Below are 16,331 nucleotides of genomic sequence, written 5' to 3'. Positions count from 1 at the left end.
TTATGTTATATATATGGACGTAAACTTTGTCAAAATTCAATTATATGTTTCGATTATATTTTTTGGGAAATCTTAAGTCCCAAACTCCCAATCTTTCTTTCTATTTTCAAAGACAATACTTGATTATGAATAATGAAAGACAAAAGCTATTTTCAAGATATAATCTGATAATATTAAATCCCAACAAAGTTCACATACTAAAATTTTATAACAAAAATGTAATATTTTTCATTTAAAATTATTCTCATAAAACCGTCCAATGATCACTGTTCAATATGCTCTTATAATCAGTGTAATATCCACAGTATTACGAAACACGATTTAATTTTTTAACTCTTTTGACGATGTATTATTATAATTTATAATAATTATTACTTTTAGGTTTAATTATTATTATTATTAATAAATAAGCATTGAATGTGGTGTTATTTTCTAAACAGCTGACCGCCGCAGTAAAAAGTTCAGAAAGTCTAAGTTGATTCTGGGTTTCTTCTACGGATTTTTCCTGAGCCTGAGTAAGTGAAATTTATTTTTTATATACCCGTTGAACGAGTCCTTCTATTATATTTTTCAGTTCTCTACCATTTTGTTATTGTCGATTTAGAATTTACCGAACAAACCACTCATCTAATGGGCATCATTATTGGTCTATTTTTGAGCATCGGCCATGCAATTTCACAACAGGTAAATCGATATACTTCAAATTTAGATAATAGTTAGTAATCGGTCATTTGCAGACAACGCATGGACTTAAACATTTAATAAATTAATATTTATAATAACTGTACTCTCGATATAATAAAATTAATAATAATAATTCAAACTATACGGATACAATACTACAAAATGGTATACTATTTCTTACCTTTAGTATACAATTAAACGTAAATAATTTGGTTTAATTAATAACAAGTTCCGATAATCCTTATAAGAAACGTTGATATGTGAAAGTGATAAAAATTGGAGGGAAAAAAAATAATATCATTAATTCCTAAAGTTTATAGCCAAAGTTGGTCGCACAGTGGTGCCATCTTTAAATATTTATTTATATATTTTAATTATCGGTTTATATTAAATCACTATGTGCACTTAGTTATAACAAATAATTGTACAAGGTGTTCATTCACTGGTGAAGTTACCCTATACCTTTTATATTGTATTGATAGTATCGCAAGTGCATTACTTAAAAGTTACAAAAATATTACACATGTTTTCATTATTAAAAACTTAACTTTCTTGAGTTATGAACAATTTATCAACTATAATATTATTATTATAAAAATTTGACGATGCTATTATACTAAAATAACGCTTATTGAATGGTCAGTACTTAGGTAATATAATTTGAATAGCATTTGAATACATTTTATTGTATGTGTAAAAGTCATCATAGTAATATTATTATGTTTTCGTAGATACAGCAAATTAACAAGCTATAATTATATATATATATATATATGTATCATGTATGTATACATAAAATATAATGTACTATCGTATATTTAATTCCATATTTTAAATCGAAATATTAATGTTAATATGAAATATTTAACTTATATTTAATTACTTATAAGCTATAAGTAAATAACAATTTAAAGATAAATGATGAGTATATAAGTAAAGTTGAAATGTTAATAAACTACTAATCTCGTCTACTTTTTTAAATACTTATAAATATCGACCTATTAGTTTAATATTGGGTATAATAATATTCACTATATAATAATATGATGCTAAACATCAAATGAATTGAGTACTTGATAAAAAAATAGAAGAGTATAGTGGTAAAAAAGTTGTATCAACATATTTCGAAATTTTTTTTTAAAAATACAAAATTTATATAAAAAAGAGTAGTAGTGATCTCACGTAAAAAAAAATCATATTGTATTTATATTCAAGAATATTTAGTTTTAAATAAACTGCCTAAATTTAACTGTGTATGAGTTGTAGGTAGTCTAGATCTTCGTGATTAAATATACTAAAAATATAATTTTATTCAGATTTAGATAGATTTGTGTCTATATTATAATGTAATAGGTATTGTGATTTCTGCATGTTGACAAAGTATACGAGTATTATAGTAGGTATCAAACTATTAACGGATTATCGGTTTTCAAAAGTTGTTTACAGTAGATCCGTAACCGGGGAAACTATAAAAAGCATATTATTTTAACACCATGAATTTTCCATTTGAAGTGTAAAAATTTGTGACTTTGATTAAATCGGACCACAAGAATATATAATATAATATTTTAGTCTTATAACGTTCCAGGTGGGTGACACCCAATGTCTCCTCAATGTCTTTCTTTTATTCAATAGATATACGGGTTTCAGTATATTCTAACTTAGTTTACTTGTACCTACAACCTACATAATATAAAGTTGTAGTTGAAATATTGCATTCTACTGATCAATAGTTTACATATTTATTTAATAATGTGACGCGTGTCGTATAAATAAATAATCCAAAATGAATTTTGCCTTACAAGTAGGTAAAGATATTCAAAAAATACATGCTATATCAAATCAAAATATAAACATTGTTGAAAAACACAATTTATTTTTCTATGCAAACATAACGACATTTTGTCATGAATTTTAATAATCAACGTATACTCAATAACGACCACGTAATAACTATCATAAGAAGACGATCCACTTGTAACAAAAATCCAAATAAAATAGTCCTTAAGCTCCTGTCGAATGTAAACTATCATATATCAATATTAAATATTATAATTTTAGTGCGCAATATAATCTTAAATATAATGTATTTAATATAGTACTTCAAATTCATAGTTATTTGCATAGTTATGTGTACATATTTTTTCATTAAAATTCGTAACATTTATTTTTATTTAAAATATTTTTTTTCTGTTTAAAAAAAAATTAATTAGTAAAAAAACGTAAAATACTACCAATTGTGTAATTATTATGATTTATAAGATACAAGGGTGTGTTCACTTTCAAATTACAATCCATGATATATTTTTATTTTTATTTTCATTTCCTATAGAAATATACCTACATCATAATTCTGCGTATAAAGTGATTATTTGTTCCAGTACCTATACAATCGGAAGAGTATGAAATGCAACAAATTTCATTTTTAAGAGTAATTAAAAGAGGAATGACTAAGACATTTTAAATGTGTTTTCACAAATTCTTAAAAGTCGTGTATAAGTTCCTGTACAATATTTGAGAACGGTCAAAAACTGAAAAATAACAATCCAAATCCAGATTTAATCAAGTATTAGTCATGACATAAATTTTGGCAGAACTTACGAATGTATGCTTAAAAATACTAACATATCTGAAATCGCATAATAATAAAATAATTTAAAAATTTGAATTAATAATATTAAATTTAGGATACATACTTATACATGAGTTTATTAACGTAGGAAAGAGTACTGATCTATTTTTCTTACACATAAAGACTAAAGCAATATTGTTTTATAGTCAATACCTATTACACTAACTACAGTGATTTCTTAAATATCGAGTTTTTCTCTAGGTAATCTAGTGGTTAGATACTATGTTAAGTTATAAGTCTTAAGTTATTCTCATTTTTAAGTTTTTGACCTAGCAATACTTTTAAGTTCGACATTTTTCATAATTGTATTTTTATGTTATCGAAGTACATATTTAATCATTTTTAACATATTAGCATTTTGCATTTATTATTTCGCGATAAATTTAAAATTTTAGAAGTGAAATTATCTAAATTTATTGTACCAATTAAGTCTTTGATTTCAAGAATTATTAATTACACACAAATTGTAGATGTGGGGCTTATTTTGGGTTTAGAGAATAGCTGATCAGTGATCACTTTCAATAACTGCAGATATATTTATGAACATTTTTAGTCTCAATTTATTTTTTCACGACAAAGTAAATATTCATTCACAGCTTTCACATTAATTATATGTCGCTATTCAAAAAACTAACAGTGTGAAAAAAATAACAGCAACTGTTGTTTACCACCTGTTGGTTTCTATAAATAATTATAAAAAAATTCATTGAAAGCATTATGTTTAGTGTTTTAGATATAATTTTATCTCAAAAATAAATAACGTTGAATCAAACGTAAATAATAAAAAAAATGCGATGCTACGCGGACGGCTGCTAAAACCATATTAAATAATTATAAATATATTAACCCGTTGCACAGGTCCGGTGTTTGGGGCTTTTAGCGATGCCGACGTTCTGTGATAAGTCCGGCCAACGCGTATTAGTGACCATGGTGTTTGCGTACGTTATGGCCGGCCCTTTAAACAACATAATGAGAAACGGATCCGAAGTGATTAGAGTGTTCACCTGTTCCAGTGCACTGGTGTATAATTTGACCAAGACCCGATATGAACTCATGTTCAAACCGTTTCAGGAAGCACTATTTAATTTGAAGGTATAAAAAATCGTTATATATTTTAATAAAGTATTCATTATAAAAATTAATTATATAATTTATATTAATATACAGACACGGTTTACCCAAATTACGTTTAAACGTATAATTGTAATATTATGTCGAGTTTTTTGATCGAATTGTACACACACGATACCTTATAATCGATGTAAGTAGGTAAACAACAACAACAACCAGATCCTCCCGGTTCCGGAACAAAAGTCTGAATGACACAATTCCATGGATTGTTGTATCATTGAGTTTAAAAATATAAACAACTATAATAATATTATATAAACAACATAGATATCTTTTCCATAAATATTATAAAACAATTTATAATAGGGAATATTATGTGATAAAAATAAAATAAATAACAATTTTTTCATAACAAAAATAATAATTTCGCATAATAAGCTGTTTAACATATTATAATGAAATCAATACGTCTAAATGTTGATATTTTCATACTTGTTGAGAAATGCCAAAAGGGGTCAATTAATGAAATCAAATTTGATTTTCAACTTCAGTTGAGTCGAGGCTTATGGGTGAAAGCTCTTTAATAAATTAATAACCATTTTTCAGTAAATATATTATTTAAAATTTTCTCAGTGCAAGCGATATTATGCTAGGTAGTTTATACCGGAATATTATTCGCATACTGTAGAAAAACATACGTTAATCATTACCGTAATGGCTAGAATTCTTCAGGGAATGTACAACACAACTTATATAATTCACTTATTGAATCGACCAAACTGAACTCACAGAAAATAATTTAATCCACCTGCTCGTTCAAAGTGTAAAATTCGAATCATGTGTACCGTCATTGGCTGTCTCATGTGTGCAAGACTTTGATTGATCTTCTGTCCAGGCCATGTTATATTTTTTTTGTAAAACCTCTGTGCGAGTTTATGTATAGCAATTCGATTATTTTTTGTTAATTTAATACCTCTTAGTTATCAGTATTAAATCAGTTTTTCTCTAAACACTATATACTCATAAACGTACAACTTAAATGTACATACAACTAGCTACTCGTAAATCACTCGACAAAGTCGAAATGTTATCGATAGAATATAATAGATAATATTATTATCTCACGTACGGTTAATACTGTCCGTACTTTTGCGAACGTAAAAATAATGATAAAAATTGCTCTATTTACAATAAAATAATCAATTTTCAGAATCAAATCATTAATCTCACCTCTAAAATCAATGAAAAATATTATTTATGTTTCTATTACATACAATATGAAATTATCGTTTATTTTGAATAAGATTATTATAATACTATCTAATTAATCAATAACCACTTTTATAATTTCGTAATATATTACTGTACTTATTTAGAATACCTACATTGTATTCTTATTAAAACGATTTTCTTTGATGGTTGTTTATTTGTCAAAATGACTATGCAATTAAATATCTCGACATAAATATTGTTTACTTTTGGTTAATGTTTTTTTTTCTCAAAAGTACTTAAATCTCTTTAATGACATGTAAATTATACATACATATTGTATTATTGTAAAATTATAGAATCTTAGAACTTAAATATAAATTTCTTTACGCAGCGCACGCATAATTTCACGAAAAATAACTTACAATCTAATAGTTTTTTGTATGTTTAATTTTGAAAAAGCTGTAACCTACAAGTTTATGTCTATTGGATATACTATTATAACAACATAATAATAATATAAGTGAAAACTTCATAGACACAGTAGCAATACAATCCTACATAAATTCCCGTGCTATACGATTCGCGTTTATGTTTACGACTGTGATTCCAATATCCCAGTTTCTCCGAGAACTTAATAAAATACAAAAAAAAAATACAACAAAAAGTACATCCAAGTACAGCGGACGTAAAATATTCCGGGTTGGCTCTCAGCCCGGATGCATTTCTTTAGTGAATAATGGGTTTTTATCCCTTTGGTATACGATTACCGCTGTACTACACAATACATTATTATTCCGTTTGATATTATACGTTATAATATTCGGAGGAAGCGTTCGCGACAAACGCGTCTCAAAAATTTTGCAAAAATACAAAGCCTCGGGTCGTTTCTAATCTCCGGCATGAAATGTGTGCACGAGACGTAGGTATAATATCGTATATGACATAATATTATTATTTTCACTGTTTGTCAACAAAGATGGCAGCCATTGGATAAAAATCGTGTACACAGAGACAATACACATTTTGAAAGTCCAAAATCGGAGAATAATATAAACGAAACGTTATCCTTGCGTCCTTACGCATAAAAAAAATCTTCTAAATCACAAAAACAGCTTTCTGTTACTGTCAGTTAATTAAACAATCCGCTTCTTTGATTTGCGATGTGTAAACGCGTACTTTTTTCTCTGTTTTTTGGTGCTGTTGTTTATTTTGTCGACTTTAGACGGTTTTACATCAGTAGTATGTTTGGATGAAAAAATAAACTTAAAATATACTAATATATTAATACACAGTTTTCAGCGATATTTCATTACAATACCCTACTATTCAAAATAATAGGATTTGTTATCATTGGATATATTTTTAGTTGAATTACTCGAACCAGCGATTATATGATCTATCAACATATAAAATAGCCCATACAAATCTAAATATTGTTTTAAATGTTATACTTTAGATAATAGATTTAAACATTAAATCTGTTACCAAAATTATCAATAATAACAATAAGCTAGGGCTGCGCAGTTGTTTATGAGATCAGTACTCTCATTACTTTAATCTTTGGGAAAGATACCAATAAAATGTTAAAATATACTTTATATATATTCTTGTAAGTTGTAGAGCGTTGTTGGTAAAAATGTCCACTTTAAAAAATAGATAGGAATATAACCAAGCAAAAAAAAAATAGTTGTATACCTAATAGTATGAGTCTTCCAGTATAGATTTTTATTTTTATTTTTTTGAATTCATTAAAATTATTAATCCCAAATCCATTACTTATATTTTACGTTATATCATTGATTATAATAATACCACTGTGGTTTGTATGACATCACATACTATTGTACTACATTGTTTATGATATGAAAACTGTATTATTGTAAATGTACAGTTCATTAAAACTCGTATAATATATTCTATATAAAGACTTTTATACGCATTTTGTACCGAATTAAAACAATTATTATAATTTACTTAAAGAAACTTTGATTTAATATCTAAGATAACGTTAAAATAAAACGAAATACGTGATCGGGAAAACCAGCATCCGACGTATTCTATCGCAATTTTCATGTCAGTTATTACTCTACTCGGTACTGCAACAATTTATTTAAATTGTGTTTACATTTTCTTGTACAAATAAAATTAAAATTTTGAATTTAATTCAACTGTATGACTGAATTAATATTGTCAAATAAAAGTAAAAGTATATTAATTGTATCTTGATAGTTCCACACTTATACAAATAACACATGTGCGATGAAGCATAATTTGAAATAAAAATTCGCTAGCCATTTACGCAACATATTTTATTTACTTGTGAGACTGTTTTATATTAAAATGCTTAGCCATTTTCATTTGTTTAAATTAGATCCGAATAAATATTACTTAACTCCTCTTATATTTCTATATACGTAATAGATATAATAATTAATTAATATACGTTCATACGTATCACATAGATTTATTCAGATTATACATATTATACGTACACAATACGTTTTATTTTCTTAAAATATGAGTGAAAAATGCCATATAGATTGTCTTCAAATAAATAAATATTAAATTTTACTGTAACATCATTCTGGGATATAGTGTAATAAAGGTACTATCCACTGTACAATGTTAATTATTTGTAAAATTAAATATTTTAACATAATAATATGTCATTTATTATTTTTGATCAATGCAACAATGCTGTATAATAATTAAAATAAGATAAAAATAAACCTAAAATTGAAATTCTATAACATATTAGAGTACTTTTTACGATAATTAAAATTCATAAAAAATATTTTATACATCTACCGCCTATTGATTTTTATTACATTATTTACCTACATACCAAAGTTACCAAAAATACTAATCATCGTCGTTTGGATCAGTTAAAAATAAACGTCATAACTCAAAACTGTTATTTTTAATCATCGTCTCAAAATATTTTACGCTTATACCACGTCTATGTTGTAATAAGATTATAATATGGTTGTGAATTAATGTCAATATGTCATCATGTTTGTTAATAATTTAAGGCTGAAACAAACGAGATAAAAGAAACCATAAATTCCATCAACGACGTGATCGATCCAATTCGACAGGAATTCGAATCAGACAGCGACAGTATCGTACTACACGAGAGAAACGACTACTTAGACGATCTGCAAATGGTTAGTTACAAAATATAAAATAATATCGTTTATTATGATATAATTTCGAGTTGATTTAAACACGTATTTTATTTGTAAGTTGTAACGTCCGGTTTTTAAAAGATATCTTACGCATTGACACGAAAAACATTTAAAAAAATAAAAATAATCAAGTGTTATACAATATAATATTGTATTTTGCCTCTATGTGTATCGTGTACGGCGAACATAAATGAAAATCTCATTTGAACCGTTCACAAATTTCAGCTGCGAAATTGAGCAGCTGTTGTGTTTTTAATTTCAACGTCCCAGTATTATAACAGATTTTATCATTTTAAATCAAAAAGTGAGATTTGGTATCAGAATAATTTATTGATTAACGATTATATAATATGTATAACGAATATATTGTATATATACACACGCAAATATAATAAAGTTATTTATATATAACTTGAACGAGTTATCCAGGTCTACACATCATGCTCACATTTTGTTTGTGAATACAATTTCAAAATATCGTATGTGCATGCAAACTCGCGACAATGACGTGTAGAGGTACTTTTTATTTTTAATTAAATATTTTATTTACGACGGGTTACGAATTTTAAACAAAAATCCTCACGTTTTTCTACACTATTAAAAATTAAAATTAAAAATATTTATTGTATCGCGTTGGCGTATTTTATTTGATTATATAAAAACATTACGGCGTATTATTAATACTTTAAAACGAAATTCCATTACTCAAAATCTAACTGACACAAACACCGTCAACATTTTGTCACTGATCTCACGTCAACATTCCACATTTAACGTATACTGTTAACATAATATTATTATTATATCTGTAGGTATTCTGAACCTGAAAAGCAAAGGCCATATTTGAATTTTTCAGGAAAAGCGAAAAACAGACATCTCCATATCATTTTTTTTTTAATTTCATTATATACATCAATTTTTAAACACCTTATACTATTATTTTGCTAATAAATAAAACTAGGTATACATATAATAATTTATTTTTCTTTTATAAAAACATTAATTTATCCATTTAAATATTACGTATAGTAAACATACTACTATTATTATTATAGATAGTACTTGGATATTTTTTGTCTAGAACATGAAGCTTTTCTACTTGAATCCAAAATTTTTTTATTTAAGTTTAAAACTGATTCTAAGTTCAAATTATCAGATTGTATACAGTCAAATTATCAATAAAGGATCTAAATCTAAACAATTTGGATTGGGGCCCTATCTCATTGCAGAGAAGCAACTTTAGACCTAGATCATTATGTTTTAATTTAATTTTTTTTTTAATATTTTATCGTTTAATATTTAAAACTAACAAGATAAAAATACACGTTGAAAAAATGTACGTAAGAAATAATATCATGCCTTCATTCTGATTAAATTGCTTAAACCCTGCTACTTCTTGTGTACACTGTACATACAATTATTATCATGCAGCCCACTAGTCAATACTCTCAACTTTTTTTTTGGAATTAAGATATTTTTAAATAACTTACATTTCGATTCGTTCTCTTTTCGATTCACACCTCTGCTTAGTGGCTACCTTGTTGTTTAGTGGTCAAACTGAAAACGTCACGACCCACACTGATGTGTGGTAATAAATCAAGTTGAATGTAAAATATTATTTTATTATTACCTATTGTTTTCTTTTAGTTTCGCGGGTATATCCCACACATTATTATTATACTATACATTTTTTGTTTGTCTTCAATTAAAAAATTAAAAAATAATAACATTCATAATATTTTACATATTGTACACGTTCTATATTTATTTACTCTTCTAATAGTAGCTTCGCCCCCGATCCTATAGTCTGTATAGTATATACTCCTGAACATGCGCATTTGCTAAATTGATACAAACAGATTACGTTGCGATCTAATTGTTTTCAAACGAAACTTAATTAAATGTAACATTGCGTATGACTTAAGCTTGGTGGCAGTTCATTGTTACATTGTTGTTTTAGAGACCATCAAAAATATACAATGCAAAATCGTCCGAGCATACCAAAAATATGTACAAAATACCGGAGCCGAGCGAAGTGGAAATAAAGTACAGAAATAAATTACACAGAAAGTGCAAAGGTTAGTTAACATATTATACAGATGAGTCCTGCGTTTATATTATGACGATTATACTTGACTCGTGGAACGCACGAATTTCCTTGTTTATTTCACAGAGTGTGTTAAACGAAAACAGGTTCAATATTATAATATTATAATTTATACGTAATAGCCGAGGAATGAAAATTCGAGATCTAAATGTAATAATTGTACTTTGATTACTTTTTTATTCGATATAAAATGAGGATTGCAAACTATATAATAAATTGTCGTCCAAACAGCAGTTTAAAAGTAGCGATATAAAAAAGTAACAATAGTACGAGTCTTAAGACGTTAAACTGAAAACAATAAACAATAAATAAACCATTGCGCCGAGTCGATAAAAAAAATTGTCGTGTCCTATAACATAACAGCACGAGTAAAGTATTCGAATTTTAAAGTTTGAAACATTACTTTAAATTAAATTTTCTTAGAAACGAAACGGACATAATATACAATATCAGAATATACGAGTGTGTAAAAAAACAAACAGAAATCATTTATTTAATATATTTTAGAAAAATATACGATCTATCCACCGAAGACCAATTTCGAGTATAGTTGTCGAAAAGCGTAGGAAAGAAAAAGCAAACTTTTAAATGCACAGATCGATTTATATCCACGACGGCGTGCCCGAGCGGATAGCATTAAAAGTCTAGCTGGTGGTAGTCACTCGTTGATAGCTTTTAATACATTCGTAATCTTTTGAAGTTAAAAAGTTTTGAAAATTAAACACACGCGTATCGTTAAAATGTTTTCACGGGAACAAACCGTGTAAGTATACATTTTTCGTTGGCGTGACGTGCGGCAATTAAGTTGTTTTATGAATTTTTCCTCGGTGGCGATAGATTATTTTTTCTTCATTGATGTATCGACCTGGTCACTGCAGGTGACTAGGAAACATCTGTACGGCTGTAATTCGATTTTTATTGCATCTAATACTTTTATATAAATTTCGTTTATTGATTGGATTCGTTTTTTCTTCAGAAAAGTGCGAGTTGAGTGGTCATTAACGATGTTTGTGTGCAAAGGGTTGGTGAATATTAACTACTTATTGTTTATTATTTTTTAATATTGTTTGCAGGCATCATCGATCGGGCGGACGAGAAGTGCAAGGCAGCGTTTCAGAACAGTTACGACAATTGCAGGAACTCCGTACACTGGTCCGTGAACTGGGCCCTGTGCTGGCCCATGCAAGTCACTTTTGTCTGCAATCTTGCACCATGTGAGTAAAACTTTGGATAAACTTCGTCCTTTTTTTTATCCTTATCAGTTATTGCGTTTAAAAAAAAAAACACAAAATTGAGTCATAGATACCTCATAATAATTACGTCACATCTGTCATTGTATCGTTTATAGCAATGGGCTGAATATACTGAATATATATTACAAGAGCTTTATAACTATACTCGTATAGTACATCTGAATTTTCGGTGCTCCCTTATGTAGGTGTATTATATATACTTATATTGCACAAACATTTAAATTTGAGACTTTTCATAACGTATTGACCTAACAACATCCCGAAAATCAGTATTTATTTATTTTTTAATTAAATTAATAAATTAGTCTAATTATTATATTCTAAATTTGTTATACAGTGTAGGTACCTATATCATATAAATAAATCATGATATAAGTTTTATAAATTAAATATATATTATATTATTACCGTATTAACATAAATTAATACATAATATTATACATCAATACGACAATACATTACTATTATGACTCGTTTTATAAACTAATTATTGTAATAAACAATTCAGTAAATATTACTGCAGTTTATAATAATATATGGCTGGATTATATAAATTTAAGACTCGGTGGAATAAAATTGATGATAATATATGAACAGTAACCGGTGGGATCAATAACTATGGTAGATTCGATATTTTATACCTTTTTTCAAAACCAGAATGTTTCGGCGAAATTGATAAATCCCTACTATAATAATGACGTTATTATGGGTTACTATCCAGAAAGTGGTTAAAGAGAGTAGTAGGTCAAATACTCAATAATTACTTTGTTTTTATTTTGTCTCCAGCTACAAGTATAAACTATGGTTTATAGTTTATACTTCATACCTAAAACCCAACAAAGTATATTAATAAACATTTTTTATGTAGTCATGAATAAATGTAATAAATACCTACTTATTTAGTACCTGGTTAGAATATTTGAGTAGTATTAAAATATTGTTGTTTTATTTTTTTTAATAATTAGGTATGCACTTACTTCATTATTTTAATAATAATTGTTAAAAGTATCTATTACACAACAAAGTGTCAGATAGTATAATATGCTAGTACCTATCATATATAGTATTACAATTTTAATTATATTAAAAATGTGTTAAGATGATATTTTACTCATTTATGATGTTTTTGTTATACTAACAGTTACTAATATAGCATATTTTTTATACAGAATAATAATACATTTCTAATCTATTACTTTTAATATTAAAATGAATTGACCTATTATAACCAAAATACTTAAAAGTGAAAATATTAACATATCTTAAAGTTGAAAATTTAGGGGGGTGAGGATTATACAATATACATTCGAACAACCCCCCGAATGTATGACCCTCGCGATCATACGCCACACCATATTAATGTGCTATCGTGATGCAGTGTTTGGCGGTGGAGACGTGTGCAATTCCGGAAAATCAGTAAATTCCGGTTTCGGTAAAGGATACGTATACCTGACAAAGTCCAAGGACGAATTAAAACGAGAATTCCTGCACGTAAAAGTCAATTACAAATTGAACAAAGTGAAAATAATGGTAATGTTCGCGCATTCGGTTAGACCATAATTCTATATAATATAGCACAGGCGATTTCCGCGGCTCACCTGTTATTATATGCGCGACGTCATCATCAAGATGAAGCGCGTTGAGACGTATTATAGTTCTTCGTAGATTTAAACAAATTTAATTTTTAATCACTTTCTGATGATCTCGTTAATATACGCTTCTAGTACACTACATCAGCCACTACAAATAGCTATTATATATTGTTCATTTTTTAAACAGAGTATAATAGTTATTTATTAATATTCAAATTAAGATATGGCTAAATTAAATTTTATAAATACGTACATGAATAGAGGGAAGTGGGGAGGCTTTTACACATTTGTGAAATCCAATCTCGCAAAAGACCATTTAATCAGATTCGTACACGCTTTACGTACTATCTGGGCGGAATTTCGACGAGGGTCACTTGTACCGCTCTATTGACATTGCATGTATATAATTTTGTATAATTTCCTGTTTCTCAAAGCAATTTGGGTCAAAAATAAGTATGCCAACTTGCTACAAAAAACCAAGCCAAATAAGTCACACGCACAATAAATAGAAAAAATGTATACGTTTTATCTCAATATGACTGAGAATTAAAAAATGTTCAAGTCTAAGCATTTGTTGAGTACCAAGCATTGCAAAGCGTTCTTGTTCAGAATTTCTTGGCTTACTTCATTTACGCACACTCAACAAGTTTTCAGATAAAATTTAAAAAATAATAATGATTACATTCACCCAAACAAACAGCCGCCGTCCGTTGGGAACAATAATAAATAATAGATTATTCTAAGCCGTCCGAACAATAAGTTGCTCGTTTTGTGCGCTTGGTTATACAAAATGATCCGTTTAATGTAAAATTCTCATAATATCAGAAAATATTATTAAAAATATTTATTTTGCATAATCTTAACTCGTTATAAAGTAATACGTTTAGAAAAAATTATATTTTTTATGTTTTTATTTTAAGTTTTACTCTTTTGAAATACAACAAGCATTTATTTTTAATTTCATATATACAATTCTACTGTACTTCTAATTAATAAATAATATAATATAGTATTCAAATATTTTTTGAAATAAAAAGTGCGACTTACGTTGAATGTATCACTCGGTATACAACTACATATTATTATATTATTATACGCAGTATACGCATACACGCGCATATGTATGTAATTCAACGTAAGCTCCGTGTTCGTATCGCAGCCAGGCACTCCAAAAATGGGATCGACAAGAAATACAAATACACAAAACTTTTTAACCACAAATAGCGTAGATAATATATGTCGATATAATAGATACACAGAGATGTGCGCAATGTATACTTTCAATATATTATAACATGTATATGGGTATACTGCACGTGAATATAGGGACACCAAATCCGATTAAATAACAACGCTTCTTAGGTTCGATGTGGGTGCGCGATTTATCGAACGAGTTGGGAAAGACAGTCGGAGACACTGACTCGTATGGTGTAGCCGCAGCACATAATGACGGAAAAAAACATTTGACTCGTTCGTAATTCGCCAGACGAATTGACTGCAATGTACGTAAGGCATACATAATATAGCGACGCGCATAGTATAATACTGTATGTAACTGTATATTATAAATAATGAATGGCGTGTGCAAAGCGAACGGAGACTTTTATTTCTTCGAATTCCGAAAAACGTGATTATTTATTCAAAATGTCTATCCGCTCTTATTCTGGAAATTTCGACCACGCCGATAACCCAAAAGAAAACCGTTTCTGTCACTTCATAATTTACATCTCCGATTTCGATTGTAACCGGTGGAATCGTTGCGGTTGAGACGTCCGCTACGAGATTACAATAATTTTAATGAAATTAAGGACAGCTGATGTTTTTTTGGGCGTCTAAACGTCAAAATCATCGGGCGATTAAAAACCCATTTTTTTTCGTCGTGGAAACTATTTTGTATCACTGGTATTTTTGTGTTAGGATATTTTATTCGTTGAAACGCATAAATAATTATTATAAAAAACGTGCCACAATAATAATATACATTATATTATCTTGTTTTAATTTCTATGATCACCAAATATCAAATAAAAAATAAATAACACTCTCAATAAATAAAAACCTGCAACTGTTATCAAAGCAGATAAAATATAAAAGCTAAAAATTATCAGACCTCTGCGAATTTATAATTTTTACAACACGTATTAATATTGCCAAACACTCGTACATTCGAATATTATTATTATTATTATTATTATTATTATTATTATTATTATTATAATATTTCATCTATTCGTCGGTAAATGATTCCTGCCGTGTGCTTGTTGTATATTATAATATTACTAAAATCTATTTCGTATAATACATCTCATTGATTTGACTTCTATACGCTTGAAAAGCGTTCGGCAAAAAAAATTGTTACTCAAAGAGATAAATTATACGATGATAATAAAATATACATACGTCGCTGCGCCTGGCTTTTTTCGTTTTTATAATTTTACGTTACGTTAATTTTCCCGAACAACGCGAAAGCGAATTCTATTGTAGGTTAGACGAGCTATATACAGTTGCTTTTGCTTTCGAATATCGCAATCGGCGGTCGGAGGTCATCGTGGTTTTCCGGTCGCTTATCTTCGCGGGCGGCGGCGCACAATT

The 16,331-nt window shown here is 27.9% G+C and overlaps 1 protein-coding gene across 1 annotated transcript in view; it reads left to right on the top strand.

Annotated features, from left to right (window-relative positions):
• Nucleotides 1-630: 630 nt before the first annotated feature.
• The window catches only part of LOC132925084 (protein sneaky), a 29,531-nt gene continuing 13,830 nt past the window's right edge, over nt 631-16,331 (top strand). The window contains exons 1-6 of the mRNA XM_060989512.1: nt 631-684; nt 4,175-4,408; nt 8,632-8,766; nt 10,748-10,865; nt 11,968-12,108; nt 13,526-13,695. Of these exons, the coding sequence (XP_060845495.1) occupies nt 631-684; nt 4,175-4,408; nt 8,632-8,766; nt 10,748-10,865; nt 11,968-12,108; nt 13,526-13,695 (852 nt within the window). The remainder of the gene's footprint in view (nt 685-4,174; nt 4,409-8,631; nt 8,767-10,747; nt 10,866-11,967; nt 12,109-13,525; nt 13,696-16,331) is intronic.

The sequence above is a fragment of the Rhopalosiphum padi genome, chromosome 1 (genome assembly GCF_020882245.1).
Source record: "Rhopalosiphum padi isolate XX-2018 chromosome 1, ASM2088224v1, whole genome shotgun sequence".
Classification (NCBI taxonomy): Eukaryota; Metazoa; Arthropoda; class Insecta; order Hemiptera; family Aphididae; genus Rhopalosiphum; species Rhopalosiphum padi.
The sequence above is the reverse complement of the archived record's forward strand: the minus strand, read 5'-3'. Positions and strand labels throughout refer to the sequence as shown.